This window comes from Oncorhynchus nerka, linkage group LG26 (assembly GCF_034236695.1).
Source record: "Oncorhynchus nerka isolate Pitt River linkage group LG26, Oner_Uvic_2.0, whole genome shotgun sequence".
Classification (NCBI taxonomy): Eukaryota; Metazoa; Chordata; class Actinopteri; order Salmoniformes; family Salmonidae; genus Oncorhynchus; species Oncorhynchus nerka.
Window position 1 is genome coordinate 31,250,253 of NC_088421.1, and position 16,849 is coordinate 31,267,101.

General features: G+C 44.2%; 1 protein-coding gene and 1 long non-coding RNA gene across 2 annotated transcripts in view; one reads left to right on the top strand and one right to left on the bottom strand.

Moving 5' to 3' along the window:
- The window catches only part of mosmoa (modulator of smoothened a), a 31,439-nt gene extending 17,255 nt beyond the window's left edge, over positions 1 to 14,184 (bottom strand). Inside the window, exon 1 of the mRNA XM_065010409.1 lies at positions 13,122 to 14,184. Within this exon, the coding sequence (XP_064866481.1) occupies positions 13,122 to 13,227 (106 nt within the window). The 5' untranslated portion in view covers positions 13,228 to 14,184. The remainder of the gene's footprint in view (positions 1 to 13,121) is intronic.
- Positions 2,844 to 10,174, top strand: LOC135564699 (uncharacterized). The gene is made up of 3 exons (XR_010461217.1): positions 2,844 to 3,011; positions 7,393 to 7,562; positions 9,315 to 10,174. It is a non-coding gene; the product is annotated as an uncharacterized LOC135564699 (long non-coding RNA).
- Positions 14,185 to 16,849: the final 2,665 nt, after the last annotated feature.

The window sequence follows — 16,849 nt, forward strand, 5'->3', positions numbered from 1 at the left end:
AAAGACACGCATACATACACACATTCACATTCGTTCCATGACAAAAGGACAGACGCTTACACACACAGTTTTACTTAACACAACAACATAAAAGGACTTGTTAACGGAGAGGGCAGGAAGCTGGTAGTATACTTTTCAACAGCGAAGCACTTCTTTCTCCCCCTAGTCCCTCATGCCCTGACCACGTACTACAACAGGATGCTGCCCAGTCAGTGCAGACAAAGATGGCGGAGGAGGATTCTGCTCTCTGGTACAGCTGGTACAGGGAAACAGGTGATGTTATTGTGGCTGTGTCCCAACTTGGCTGTTGATACTAGCATGGCCACCTCCAACTGGCTCATTCAATCTCTCTACACTCCACTGTAACTCTTCCCTGGCCAGGGTGTTGAAAATGTGTTCAGTTAACCCTATCCTCCAGGCCGGCTCGGTCCTCCCCTCCCGCTCCGTGGCTCGACGACTCATTGCGAGCTCACAGAACAGGGCTCCGGGCAGCCGAGCGGAAATGGAGGAAAACTCGCCTCCCTGCGGACCTGGCATCCTTTCACTCCCTCCTCTCTACATTTTCCTCCTCTGTCTCTGCTGCTAAAGCCACTTTCTACCACTCTAAATTCCAAGCATCTGCCTCTAACCCTAGGAAGCTCTTTGCCACCTTCTCCTCCCTCTTGAATCCTCCTCCCCCTCCCCCTCCTCCCTCTCTGCAGATGACTTCGTCAACCATTTTGAAAAGAAGGTCGACGACATCCGATCCTCGTTTGCTAAGTCAAACGACACCGCTGGTTCTGCTCACACTGCCCTACCCTGTGCTCTGACCTCTTTCTCCCCTCTCTCTCCAGATGACATCTCGCGTCTTGTGACGGCCGGCCGCCCAACAACCTGCCCGCTTGACCCTATCCCCTCCTCTCTTCTCCAGACCATCTCCGGTGACCTTCTCCCTTACCTCACCTCGCTCATCAACTCATCCCTGACCGCTGGCTACGTCCCTCCCGTCTTCAAGAGAGCGAGAGTTGCAGCCCTTCTGAAAAAACCTACACTCGATCCCTCCGATGTCAACAACTACAGACCAGTATCCCTTCTTTCTTTTCTCTCCAAAACTCTTGAACGTGCCGTCCTTGGCCAGCTCTCCCGCTATCTCTCTCAGAATGACCTTCTTGATCCAAATCAGTCAGGTTTCAAGACTAGTCATTCAACTGAGACTGCTCTTCTCTGTATCACGGAGGCGCTCCGCACTGCTAAAGCTAACTCTCTCTCCTCTGCTCTCATCCTTCTAGACCTATCGGCTGCCTTCGATACTGTGAACCATCAGATCCTCCTCTCCACCCTCTCCGAGTTGGGCATCTCCGGCGCGGCCCACGCTTGGATTGCGTCCTACCTGACAGGTCGCTCCTACCAGGTGGCGTGGCGAGAATCCGTCTCCTCACCACTGGTGTCCCCAGGGCTCTGTTCTAGGCCCTCTCCTATTCTCGCTATACACCAAGTCACTTGGCTCTGTCATAACCTCACATGGTCTCTCCTATCATTGCTATGCAGACGACACACAATTAATCTTCTCCTTTCCCCTTCTGACGACCAGGTGGCGAATCGCATCTCTGCATGTCTGGCAGACATATCAGTGTGGATGACGGATCATCACCTCAAGCTGAACCTCGGCAAGACGGAGCTGCTCTTCCTCCCGGGGAAGGACTGCCCGTTCCATGATCTCGCCATCACGGTTGACAACTCCATTGTGTCCTCCTCCCAGAGCGCTAAGAACCTTGGCGTGATCCTGGACAACACCCTGTCGTTCTCAAATAACATCAAGGCGGTGGCCCGTTCCTGTAGGTTCATGCTCTACAACATCCGCAGAGTACGACCCTGCCTCACACAGGAAGCGGCGCAGGTCCTAATCCAGGCACTTGTCATCTCCCGTCTGGATTACTGCAACTCGCTGTTGGCTGGGCTCCCTGCCTTTGCCATTAAACCCCTACAACTCATCCAGAACGCCGCAGCCCGTCTGGTGTTCAACCTTCCCAAGTTCTCTCACGTCACCCCGCTCCTCCGCTCTCTCCACTGGCTTCCAGTTGAAGCTCGCATCCGCTACAAGACCATGGTGCTTGCCTACGGAGCTGTGAGGGGAACGGCACCTCAGTACCTCCAGGCTCTGATCAGGCCCTACACCCAAACAAGGGCACTGCGTTCATCCACCTCTGGCCTGCTCGCCTCCCTACCACTGAGGAAGTACAGTTCCCGCTCAGCCCAGTCAAAACTGTTCGCTGCTCTGGCCCCCCAATGGTGGAACAAACTCCCTCACGACGCCAGGACAGCGGAGTCAATCACCACCTTCCGGAGACACCTGAAACCCCACCTCTTTAAGGAATACCTAGGATAGGATAAAGTAATCCTTCTCACCCCCCCCCTTAAAAGACCTAGATGCACTATTGTAAAGTGGCTGTTCCACTGGATGTCATAAGGTGAAAGCACCAATTTGTAAGTCGCTCTGGATAAGAGCGTCTGCTAAATGACTTAAATGTAAATGTAAGGGTTAATGATCAAATATTAACTTGCTACATTCACACATAAAGCATACTGTAACTGTGCTTGCTCTACTAAAACAAGGCTAACCAAGACAGTTATCCAAACCTTATGCCCCAATAGCACGCAAGGAAGCAACAGGGATGCTTTGGCTGTACAAGGACGAGGCCAAATTAAGAGCTATTTCCAGATGTACGCTTTTAAATATCACATTTTCAATGGCACGGCTTTGTTTAAACAACAACAAAAACCATTTCCTCAATTGTACCTCAGCGCAAAGGTTGTTTCGTCAGAACAGAGCGATCAGAACAGAACATTTTCACAGCAGTGGGAGGGCTTGGCACCGCTTGCTGGCTTTGCCATTTAGAAGTAGACCAGAAATCACTGTAAAAACAGCCACCGACACGACCTATCACTGAGAGAGACAATCAGCCGTCCATGTCAACACACCGATGAATAGAACAGAAGAGTGTGAGAGACAGAGCGGGCGAGAGACAAGAGAGGTACATCATTTTCTCCCTTCGCAGCTGTAACACACATACACACACACTCCAACACAGAATTTATACACGCCATGACGGCCTTGCTGGCTGTTCTCTTTTCTAAAATAGTCACGACTATCCCCTTGTGGTCTTCTTCTATGGTGGACTTTGTTCTCTCTCAAAGCTCATGTCAAAGCTTCCCCTCCACTGTGTTTTCAGGGTGATGTTGTACCCCTCGGTTATAGGCATGGATTTATGGAACGGCGGTGTTAATCCAATGTCTTTATGCCTCTTAGATTCTCGGAGCAGTGTGAAAATACAGAGAGAATCTGAAAAATGTTCAAATCTGTTGTCTTATCAATATGTGTTGTGTGTGTTCGGATCACCAAAAGTAGAAATCAAATCTTGCCATGAAAAAAGGACCTGGACAGGAGTATAGAGTAAACTGTTTCACTTAAGTGTCACTAATATCCCTTTCACATAGGATTTACAGTTTGTTACATGCAATTGTTTTGCAATGTTAACATGACCCCCTTTCAAACAGGTCCATCTTTGCCACATTCTTGCCGGCATAAGACTTCACATGTATATCTCCCCAGCGCATGCCGGCACAGGTGACGAGTGAGGGTAGGGGTGTGCAGATGTGTGTGGACGGCTATTTTAATAAAATAGCTGTCATCTAACAAAACATGTTTTTATTGCACATGAGAGTTTGTAGGTGCCTGTACAGTGCCTTCAGAAAGTATTCATACCCCTTGACTTATTCTAGTCGTGGTCAAAAGTTTTGAGAATGACACAAATATTAATTTTCACAAAGTTTGCTGCTTCAGTGTCTTTAGATATTTTTGGCAGATGTTACTATGGAATACTGAAGTATAATTACAAGCATTTCATAAAGTGTCAAAGGCTTTTATTGACAATTAGTAGTCAATAGTTGATGCAAAGAGTCAATATTTGCAGTGTTGACCCTTCTTTTTCAAGACCTCTGCAATCCGCCCTGGCATGCTGTCAATTAACTTCTGGGCCACATCCTGACTGATGGAAGCCCATTCTTGCATGATCAATGCTGGGAGTTTGTCAGAATTTGTGGGGTTTTGTTTGTCCACCTGCCTCTTGAGGATTGACCACAAGTTGTCAATGGGATTAAGGTCTGGGGAGTTTCCTGGCCATGGACCCAAAATATCGATGTTTTGTTCTCCGAGCCACTTAGTTATCACTTTTGCCTTATGGGAAGGTGCTCCATTATGCTGGAAAATGCATTGTTCGTCACCAAATTGTTCCTGGATGGTTGGGAGAAGTTGCTCTTGGAGGATGTGTTGGGACCATTCTTTATTCATGGCTGTGTTCTTAGGCAAAATTGTGAGTAAGCCCACTCCCTTGGCTGAGAAGCAACCCCACACATGAATGGTCTCAGGATGCTTTACTGTTGGCATGACACAGGACTGATGGTAGCACTCACCTTGTCTTCTCTGGACAAGCTTTTTTCCGGATGCCCTAAACAATCGGAAAGTGGATTCATCAGAGAAAATTACTTTACCCAAGTCCTCAGCAGTCCAATCCCTGTACCTTTTGCAGAATATCAGTCTGTCCCTGATGTTTTCCCTGGAGAGAAGTGGCTTCTTTGCTGCCCTTCTTGACACCAGGTCATCCTCCAAAAGTCTTCGCCTCACTGTGCGTGCAGATGCACTCACACCTGCCTGCTGCCATTCCAGAACAAGCTCTGTACTGGTGGTGCCCCGATCCCGCAGCTGAATCAACTTTAGGAGACAGTCCTGGCGCTTGCTGGACTTTCTTGGGCGCCCTGAAGCCTTCTTCACAACATTTTAACCGCTCTCCTTGAAGTTCTTGATGATCTGATAAATGGTTGATTTAAGTGCAATCTTACTGGCAGCAATATCCTTGCCTGTGAAGCCCTTTTTGTGCAAAGCAATGATGACGGCACATGTTTCCTTGCAGGTAACCATGATTGACAGAGGAAGAAAAATTATTCCAAGCACCATCCTCCTTTTGAAGCTTCCAGTCTGTTATTCAAACTCAATCAGCATGACAGAGTGATCTCCAGCCTTGTCCTCGTCAACTGTGTTAACAAGAGAATTACTAACATAATGTCAGCTGGTCCTTTTGTGGCAGGGCTGAAATGCAGTGGAAATATTTTTGGGGGATTCAGTTCATTTGCATGGCAAAGAGGGACTTTGCAATTAGTTGCAATTCATCTGATCACTCTTCTTATCATAACATTCTGGGATATATGCAAATTGCCATCATACAAACTAAGGCAGCAGACTTTGTGAAAATGTATATTTGTGTCATTCTCAAACCTTTTGGCCACGACTGTAAATTGTTGTGTTAGAGCCTGAATTCAAAATGGATTAAAAAAATATATCTCACCCATCTACACACAATACCCCATAATGACAAAGTGAAAACATGTTTTTAGACATTTCTGCAAATGTATTGAAAATGAAATACAAAAATATCTAATTTAGGTAAGCATTCAACCCCTGAGTAAATACATGATAGAATTAACTTTGGCAGCGATTACAGCTGTGAGTCTTTCTGGTAAGTCTATAAGACCTTTGCACACCTGGATTGTACAATATTTGCACATTCTTTTTCTAATTCATCAAGCTCTGTCAAGTTGGTTGTTGATCATTGCTAGACAGCCATTTTCAAGTCTTGCCATAGATTTAAGCCAATTTAAGTCAAAACTGTAAACTAGGCCACTCAGGAATATTAAATGTCATCTTGATAAGCAACTTGTGTATATTTGGCCATGTGTTTTAAGTTACTGTCCTACTGAAAGATATATTTGTCTCCTAGTGTCTGTTGGAAAGCAGACAACCAGGTTCTACTCTAGGATTTTGCCTGTGCTTAGCTCTATTCCATGTATTTTTATCCCCCAAAAATCCCTAGTTTTTGACGATGACAAGCATACACATAACATGATGCAGCCACCACCATGCTTGAAAATATGAAGAGTGGTACTCAGTGATGTGTTGTGTTAAGATTTGCCCCAAACATAACACTTTGTATTCAGGACAAAGTTAATTTCTTTGCCACCTTTTTGGCAGTTTTACTTTAGTGCCTTATCGCAAACAGGATGCATATTTTGGAATATTTGTATTCTGTACAGGCTTCCTTCTTTTCAATCTGTCATTTAGGTCAGTATCGTGGCGTAACTACAATGTTGTTGATCCATCCTCAGTTTTCTCCTATCACAACCCCCCAAAAACATCTGTAACCGTTTTAAAGTCACCATTGGCCTGGTAAATTCCTTCAGGTTTCCTTCCTCTCTGGCACCAGAGTTAGGAAGGACGTGTGTATCTTTGTAGTGACTGGGTGTATTGATACACCATCCAAAGTGTATTTCATAACATCACTATGCTCAAAGGGATATTCAATGTATTTTTTTATTTATACTTATCCACCAATCGGTGCCCTTCTTTGCAAGGCACTGGAAACCCTCACTGGTCTTTATGGTTGAATCTGTGTTTAAAATTCATTGTTCGACTGAGGGATCTTACAGATAATTGTACATGTAGGGTACAGAGGTGAGGTCATTTAAAAAACCCTGTTAAGCACTGTTATTGCACACAGAGTGAGTCCTTGCAACTTGTGACTTAAGTGTTACTCGTGAACTTATTTAGGCTTGCCATAACAAAGGGGTTGAATACTTATTGACTCAAGACATTTCAGCTTTTCATTTTTAATTAAATTGTCAATTTCTAAAAACATAATTCCACTTTGACATTATGGAGTATTGTGTGTAGGCCACTGACACAAAATATAAATGTAATCAATTTCAAATTCAGGCTGTAACACAACAAAATGTGGAAAAAGTCAACGGGTGTGAACACTTCCTGAAGGCCCTCTATGTGCTTTAGAAAACATTAGAATCTGCTCTTTCCGATCTCAAATTTGACCTGGATGAACCTCTGCACCCTTTATCTTTTTTTCCGACCCTGGCTCCGCTTTGTTAGGGAGCAGGCGTAGGCTGTTACATTTGGAGTATCTTCCTCATGATACAGATTAGAAAATATAGATTGCTATTATTTTTCAAATAGATATTCAGATAATGCCCCCATGCTTGTTTCAAAGCAGCGCGATGGTGCTGTCCCAATCAAAACGGTGCTGAAATGATCATCAAGTTGACCACGCTTTTTGTCTTGGAAAGAAATGTATAGAAGACACAATATGCTTCCTGCATGAAATGATAGTGCTACATATGTCTGACAGCTGGAAGGTGAAGCGAGGATCTCATCATCAAGTCTACTTGTAGGATAGCATTGTGAGAGATGGCATATCGCATTTCAGTCAAGAAAACAAAATAACACTAAATACTGAACCGTGACCCTTTTTATTCTCACTGTCTCTCTCTGTGTGTGGGTCTATTTTCATTCAGATGGTGACAGAGACATTCTGAAGACAACAGGATCTACAGGAGGGCAGAGGGCTGCGGGCAGATTCACAGTTGTCTCCGTGACACTGACACTGCCAGTAATAATGGGATTTGTGTAGAAGCCCAGGCAGGAAATGAAGTTTACTGTGATTGTCTGGGAACGTCACACAGAGGTGAGGACAGGGTCTTTTCAGCTGGAGAGCCAACATTTCTCCTCCTTTTGTGCCAGTGGTTGTCGTGGTCCCCAAACGTCTCTGTGTTGCCCTGGGCCAGGAGTTGTTCCTAGTCAGGTTACGTAGTCAGGATTGGAGAAACTCCAGACTACTTATGACTTACTCACTTGCAGGCTTTTCAATTGGTATTGTTTAACTACAAATCAATAATGTTATCTCCTTCATTAGAATTATCTTTAGCCGTGACCAAAGACAGGTGTAGAGTAACCCATTTAGGAAACACAGCTGTGGCATTGTGTTGAGTGAGGAGACTCAACCCTTCTTCTGTATATTATACACACAAGGTATCTGACTCAAGGTTCCAATTACAGGGGTGTTTAGAGCTGCCGAGCGCTCCTGTAGGAAATCAAGGCACCGTAATAAGGGCACCACCCTAAGAGTCAATGAGTAGCTCAAAATCCAAATCCTGGTTCCATTAACGCTAATCCAGATAACTGATGTAGGTACAGCTAACTTAATTAGGAGGTTACAAAAATCTGACCTATGATCAGTGTCTGTGGGCAACATCTTCATGCATCCCTACTAATTGGCCTGGGTGGCATTTCTGTTTCTCTACACTTTGACCTTAGGGAGACACCATGATGAGGTCCTCCGCCACTGATCCCAAATCAGGTTTGCTTTTTGTTTTTATATAGTAATGCTTTAGGTTTAATGCTGGGGTATGGTCATCTGATCCTAGATCTGAGCATAGGGGCAAATTCCACTAGGATTGTGTTTGGGTGACATTTCACCCCGGTCCATAATGCCCCGCAATGAGGAATGTGTGTGGGTAACACACAAAGGATGCAATTCAATAGCCTAAAGTGACCACCTCTGCTGGTCTCCTCTACTCCTCTTTACTGAGTGCACTGGCTAGGTCAGGGTTTCCCAAACTAGGGGTTGCGACCCCATGAGGGGTCTGCTTTGAAAATGGGGTCGCGAGAGAAAATGTGCGCTTGCTTCATAGAACCAGGGTTACATCATTAACCTAGATGCGGTTTTAATAAAAAAGAGTGGTTTATGTAGGGCCCTATGATTTCCGAGATGCTGAAAACGCAGACGGAATTTGGTAATAAAAATGGAATCAACTGTAAAACATGGAAGATTGCAGAATTTTCCATAATTTGGCTGAAATTGAAAATGATTTCATAATTGTAAAATTAGACGAGTAGGCCTAGATAAATAATTCCGTTTTCGATTGGGGTGTTTTGAGGGGGGAGGTTGTGCGTGGGACCCTTACGTCACCTCACAACATGGCTGTCACTTTGAGAAACATGTCGAAGAGGCCGTCTAGGACGGCCAAGTCATCAAAAACACGACAAACTTCGACCCTAACCCCTAAATTCAGAGCAGAGCAATACCCAAAGGACTATTATGAGTCAGGCGATAAGCTGTTCTGCAAATGTCAACATACTATTGATTGGACCCGTAAAAATACATGTGATGGCTTTAGACTTTAAGTGGTCCATGTGAAGAACAAGGAAAAGCACCGTGTTAGCCAGAGCATACCTCTGATAGATTCAAGACGAGAATTTATTCAGGACTTTGCGGCTGTGTGCGCGCCGAGTCAGACATCCCCTTAGAAAAGCTAAGAAAGCTATGGCCGTTTTAAGTGTGAAGCACTGCAAACAGGAAGGAGCGTTCCTCGAAAATGAGAGCAGCCTGTCAAACTCACCCACCCTGTGTGTTCGACCAACATATCTTTCATTGCAGGTGTTGAAAACCAGTACTTTCTGGTAGATGTCATTTTCATGGACAGATAAAACTACTCAACGTTTTCCCAAGCTATACTAGCCTCCCTCCACAGCAACCATCTGAACCTGACTGATGCCTTGGCAGTGGTCACAGACAATGCCTCCTAGTGCCTGAAGGCATACAAGGAGGTTCTGAAAGGAGAGATGCCCAACAGTGTCCATGTACCCTGTCTCTATCAGGTCATCAATCTGGAGGGTGAAACCTGGCAGCACTACAAATACTTCTCTGAAGTTGCATCACTTGGGACATGGATGAGATCTGTCTTCTTCAAGAAGCCTGTCAGAAATAGAAGATGGGTGAGCTTCCTCATTATGAAGGAGTTTGTGCAGGCCAAGGCTCCTCCTGAAGCAGTGAGCTCCAGATGGAATAGTTCATTTGAGGCAGTGAAGTACCATGCAGAGCATGTTCATCTGTACAGAGAGTTTTTGTTGGCAGAAAAGTTATCATCCCAGGCAGTCAGAAACCTCCAGCTGGAAACAGAGGAGAAGGTTGCTGCATTGTTGCCTAGATTCTTGCATTATTATGTTTTAATTTATAATGAAACACTTTGTAGAACTCTGTATTGAAGCACTTGCCATGATAAAAAATTGTGAAATGTTGTGTTGCATCATTACAAATGTACTGTTTCCCTGTACTATGTCCAAAAGCAGTTAGAACCGAGTGGACAAGACCAGTGGGACTGTGATGATGTTCTTTTCTACACAGAAGATCATCCAACATTATTGCCATACCTTTGATGCACTTCAGTCACTTCATACTGTCATAGTCCAAACTAAAAAAGTAAACAATTGCAGTTGATTACATAACTTCTTTTAATTTAATTTTTTACATCGTGGGGTCGCAATTATTATTTTTATATCAAAATGGGGTCAGGAGCCAAAGAACCTCACAAGGTTAAAGCCATGTGGATAGACAGCCATCCAGGAATTCACCTGTTCGGTACAGGTGGAGGATAGGAGACGAGGAAGCCACTTTAGACTATTGAGATACACCCACTGTATTTTTTATTTTATTTAACCTTTATTTAACTAGGCAAGTCAGTTAAGAACAAATTCTTATTTACAATGACGGCCTACTCCGGCCAAACCCAGATGATGCTGGGCCAAGTGGGCGCCGCCCTATGGGACTCCTAATCACGCCCGGATGTGATGCAGCCTGGATTCGAACCAGGGACCAGGGTGACACCTCCAGCACTGAGATGCAGTTCCTTCGACCGCTGCGGATAGTAGATGATTTAATGCTTTGCTAAATGCCATGTCTGCATCTTTGTGCTACGCTAAGAGAAACTAAGATAAACTAAGAGGAACTGAAACTGACAGATGAAGATTAAAGCAATGTTCACATTGGTCACACAATGTCTTTACAACCAATAATACATTCAGTCTCATAAATTACATTCAGATGACTTAATCAAAAGCAGAGGCTGAAGACTGATGATAGAGTTCTTTGCTTGTTTCTGTTTTTTATGTTAAAATCTTTCTACTATAGCAATGTTGTTTGGGGGCAAATAGAGCATAGCCTATTTGTTACTTGTACAGGCATTAAAGAAGTGAGGCTGTGTTAGGCCAATTATGCCAGTATAAATTGAGAACAGAAGAAGAAAAAACATTACAAAACAAACTGCATTTGTATGCTTGCTTTCCCTTCATCCAAAAATAAATCAGCCCAACAAATAAAATTATCACTTCCATTAATGTGCTTGTTGAGAGTGTAAGATCTACAATTATCTCCCAAATTGTGGTGAGCAATTAGGCTAACCACTATGTCCACAAACACATCACATTCAAAACCATGATGACAGAGGGAAATTCTTATGATGCGTCACACAGGCCAACCCTGACCAAATGACTTTTTCTGCCATCCATTAAAAGGCTGCCAATGTACTGGAAATGTTCTTCTCTATATTGAGTTACTTCTATAATGAATTGGACCGATAACACCTAATACCCGCAGCCTGTCACAAAACCAGGAGGGTATGATGAGAAGCACAGGACACCAAACACAGGCTTTGTGACTAAATCCCTGGGTGAGAAAAGCCTGGTGCCTTCAGAGACAGGATGTTAAGAAGAGTCTTTCCATCTCATAAACAGCCCAACAAAAGACCCACCATCATCATCAAAGAAACCGCAGGGGAGACTGTGGAGGGGAAGTGAGAACAGTGGGAGATATGAGAGGATGGTCGTTTGCACCGCTCTACTAAAACCAGCAGCCAAACCAAAACAAACCCTTTTGGCCAATTGCAGTCTGAGTTTTTTGATGAGAATTAAAACATTATATAATTGGAATCGGTTATGACATTGTTTCCCCTATATTCATTTAGCAGGGGTGGCCCACCACTGTTAATTGTTGCCACCACTGCAAAACAAATGGTTGTTTATAATCAATATCGGCTGAGACTCGCTTTTAAATGGATAGTCGTTGGCTCAATGACTGGAAGTCTATGGGAACAGCTTGCATGTCATTGCCCTAACGCTACCCTTGCCACCACTGCTGAACAAAAATCCAAGGGGAAACACTAAGATGTGTGGTTTGCAATGCATGCAACCCTACACTTACCAGCACTTTTGCTGTGGTAGGCTAATTGCAGGTGTGACCATTATCAACAAAGCAGGAGTGAGGCAGATGGCACAGCCTAGCAGGAATAGGTTACTGAGGCCATTGCTGAGTAGGCATACTGAAGCAACTCAGCATGCTTTCTAATTACATGTAATTACAATGTTATTTACTGTCGAACATGAGTTAGCTACTCTTCATTTCCAGTAAGGGTGTCAATATTGTCAAGTCGTTTTTAAAGACAAAACATGAATGTAATTGTCATAGAAGGCTTATTTGAGTTGATGTGTGAGAGTGTGTGTGGACACAGTCCAATTGAAAGATAAAGACAGTGAGCACACATCAGAAACAGTGTTTTGAAAACATCCATCCCTTTTCTTCTTAGAAAATAGGGCAATGAAAACAAATAGCTTCTGCTGCAGCAGCTGACAGGCTACATTGGTTTCACAGTGGTGCATGAACCCTTCCTGACCCAGTTCCTACTATAAGCCGTCATCATCGTGGGTGGGGGTGGGTACAAAGAAGAGCATCAGCCTATTAATGGCATGTGGATACGTTTTGAGGCTTGTCAACAGAAAAAGACCAACTGGCATTTGGGAGGCGAGCAGGAAGCCTGTATTCAACACTTGTTACAGTTGATCAAGTCTGTCGATTGACCCATAGGATTGACCTCGAAGTGGTCATTGACGTGGCCAATTGCTCTGATGACAGATCTATCTACTAAATAAACAACCGCTGCCAAGAAATGACTGAGTAGTGCTTCTTGGTCTTGCTAATATGAAATCATTACAACACTACCCTTACGTAATACATGGGAAAGAGAGTAGTAGAGAATACAACATATATCAAATTATGTCTGTGTGTCCCCAATATATCAGCAATAACTTATTATATAGGCCTAAAATAATATCTACATGTGATATACACATTATATATTTATGATGCATCCCTATTTTGGATTAGTAGCCCAGTGTTTCAAATCACAGAGGAACATAGAACAAACGACTGAGTTGCAGAGAGGACAAGATACCCCTGCTGATATGTAAACATTGCTAGAGGGTGAATGCAGCAGCAGGTAAAGGCTTCAATGAATGTATAACGTATAGCCCTACAATCTGCAAAGGGGAATCATTCCATCAGTGATGCTGTAACATTAAAAGGAAAATACAGTGGTCAATGTCAAAGATAAGAGTTCAATAATTCCCCAATTACCTGCAGATTCGCCTGTGTTGATCCAGTCGGGGTTTGCAATGCTTGCGATTGCAAAGATATCCGCTGCCAGAAACAGACATCCTGATATAATTGTTAATTTATCCATATTTGCAGCTCAAGTCTATGTACTTTAAATTAGCAGATATGAAAGACGTGGCTTAGAGTTCCAGGTAAGACCAAGGAGTGTAAACCTCAGAGATACAGTTTTTAGATATATGTTTCCGTGAGATAGTTATCAGTCCACCTCACCCCCTTCAAAAGAGATTCAACTGGTTTGGAGGTTCAGCCTGTCATTATTCATTTGGACATGGCAGCAACAGCAAATCAACACTCCTTCATTCCGCTTACATATGGCCAAAAACGGAGGAAAAAAATCACATCTCAAACGACCATCTTTTCGACCCGAATCTTCCTCCGATAAAGCAAAAGGAGCTGGCGCAACGTCAGGGCCCAAGTCTCCAGTCGCTGGTGTTCTCGCTCGGATCTGCACGGTAGCAGCAGCATTTGGTTATTGAGACTAGCCGGATAGCTAGCCACCTAGCTAGCTATTTCCCACATTCGAACTCCGTGTGCCGAACAACAACCCAGAGAGGGTGCTTGACGGCCGAACCCCCATTTGAAGAAGTACTTTAAACCATGTCACGAACAAAACTCCGTCAGACAGAGGTACTAAATAATCGAATAATGCTGTGCCTTCAGTATGTCCTTGTTTTCAGCGAAGCTCTAAGGCTAGCTAGCCGTCAGGAAAACGAGAACCCATCCTCCCTCTTGCTTATTCATGCCCCCTTCTCCGCTGCTGGAATAGCATCTGTAGTGTAAATAGACCGCTAGCTAGCAAGCTCTGGTGCGGACATAGCGAAGTAGGAACCAAGGCAGCTCGAGCAGGCTCGGCGGCTTTCGCATAATCTTTATATGGAAATACGATATTATTAAAGCCGCTAGGAGAGGTGGTGATTATGCTTTCCCCGATTAGCCCACTAGCTTGGCCCCCTATCAACCGAACACCGTGCCTCACGCAGTGCGTTCCACAGACACAACATCTCTCTCACACACACACACACACACACACACACACACACAGGGGGCATTCGCTATCGTCTCGCGAGATCGTTGGCGTGAGAGACGTTTCAGACAGATGGGACCATGCAGAGGGGGTAGATGAGACCACTCATTTAGAAGGACATGACATTCATCAAACCGTTTATTATTCTCATCAGAGGAAGAAGTAACGCCTTTCCTTTTAACACTCAAAGGCTCCTTATCCCATGTTTGAATAAGTGTCCATTCTACCAGATAAAAGTGGTCCCCAAGATAGGAGTGATGGGGGGAAAAAACGACAATCTGAAATGTTTGTATGATTACCTTTTTGTGACACATTTTTGCCAACAAAAGCATGTGTAGATGCCTTAGTTTATTCTCACTGACACATGCTGTAGTTAAGGTCAAAGCAAATCCTCTGATCTATCAAGGGAGTGTGCCAGATAGCAGTACTTTGCTGGTCAGCGCTTTCCACTATTCCATTAGAGCAGCAAAGCAATCATCAGAAAGTAACCTCCCACCCACTCAACACAGCAGTCTCAGCAATGTGAGTCTTCACACTGGGCACAGATGTCAGTTTAACATCTTGTTTTGATGCACATTTTGTTGAGTTGTTAACTAACGTGAATTCAATGTGAAATCAACCAAACATGTCACCCTGTCATTGAATTTAGGTTAAAAGTAGGGTGTAAAATACAAAATACCTTTAAGTTGATGACTATTTGCAAATCCAATCAGTTTTCCACAACATCATTACATTTTTTGGTTAAAATAATGTGGAAACAACTTTGATTCAACCAGTTTTTACCCAATGTGTTTCTGCTTTGGAGAGAATATATAGATCACCCAGTTCTCATAAACTCAGCAAAAAAAGAAACGTCCTCTCACTGTCAACTGGGTTTATTTTCAGCAAACTTAACATGTGTAAATATTTGTATGAACATAAGATTCAACAACTGAGACATAAACTGAACACAAGTTCCACAGACATGTGACTAACAGAAATGGAATGTGTCCCTGAACAAAGGGGGTGTCAAAAGTAACAGTCCAGTATCTGGTGTGGCCATCAGCTGCATTAAGTACTGCAGTGCATCTCCTTCTCATGGACTGCACCAGATTTGCCAGTTCTTGCTGTGAAATGTTGCCCCACTCTTCCACCAAGGCACCTGCAAGTTCCCGGACATTTCTGGGGGGAATGGCCCTAGCCCTCACCCTCCGATTCAACAGGTCCCAGATGTGCTCAATGGGATTGAGATCTGGGCTCTTCTCTGGCCATGACAGAACACTGACATTCCTGTCCTGCAGGAAATCACGCACAGAACGAGCAGTATGGCTGATGACATTGCCATGCTGGGGGGTCATGTCAGGATGAGCCTGCAGGAGGGGTACCACATGAGGGAGGAGGATGTCTTCCCAATAACGCACAGCGTTGAGATTGCCTGCAATGACAACAAGCTCAGTCCGATGATGCTGTGACACACCGCCCCAGACCATGACGGACCCTCCACCTCCAAATCGATCCCGCTCCAGAGTACAGGCCTCGGTGTAATGCTCATTCCTTCGACGATAAACACGAATCCGACCATCACCCCTGGTGAGACAAAACCGTGACTTGTCAGTGAAGAGCACTTTTGCCAGTCCTGTCTGGTCCAGCGATGGTGGGTTTGCGCCCATAGGCGACGTTGTTGCCAATGATGTCTGGTGAGGACCCATCTTACAACAAGCCTGCAAGCCCTCAGTCCAGCCTCTCTCAGCCTATTGGGAACAGTCTGAGTACTGATGGAGGTGTTGTGTGTTCCTGGTGTAACCCGGGCAGTTGTTGTTGCCATCCAGTACCTGTCCCGCAGGTGTGATGTTAGGATGTACCGATCCTATGCAGGTGTTGTTACACGTGGTCTGCCACTGCGAGGATGATTAGCTGTCCGTCCTGTCTCCCTGTAGCGCTGTCTTAGGCGTCTCACAGTACGGACATTGCCATTTATTTCCCTGGCCACATCTGCAGTCCTCATGCCTCCTTGCAGCATGCCTATGCCACATTCACGCAGATGAGCAGGGACCCTGGGCATCTTTCTTTTGGTGTTTTTCAGAGTCAGGAGAAAGGCCTCTTTAGTGTCCTAAGTTTTTATAACTGTGACCTTAATTGCCTCCCGTTCGTTCCGCAGGTGATTGGTCATTAATTGTTTATGGTTCATTGAACAAGCATAGGAAACAGTGTTTAAACCATTTGGATTTTTATGAATTATCTTTGAAAGACGGGGTCCTGAAAAGGGGACGTTTATTTTTTTCCGAGTTTGTATTGCTTGCCTGTATGATCTAGGCTTTTACAGAACACAACCCGAAATTGACACTAGAATATGCAGGAGACCCAACTTGGAAAAATTATATCCTGTGTTCATATTCACTCAACTGTAGGTCCCACTGGCTGACCAGGCAGAATGACATGAACACACATTCTAATGGTGGAAGAGGTCCTTAGCTGACAGATATGTGAACAGATATGTTCAAATGTATTATGAATTGTATTAATGTTTAAGGACTCTTGGAAGGTTAGTCCAAATGAGGACTAAAAGAGATCCTAATAAAATGTATACCCATTTGAAGATAAAAAAAGTTCTTAATTTGTTTAATAAGATTAGATTTTCTCAGAGGACCCCACACTGCAGCCTTCATGGCATTTATGGCACATGAGG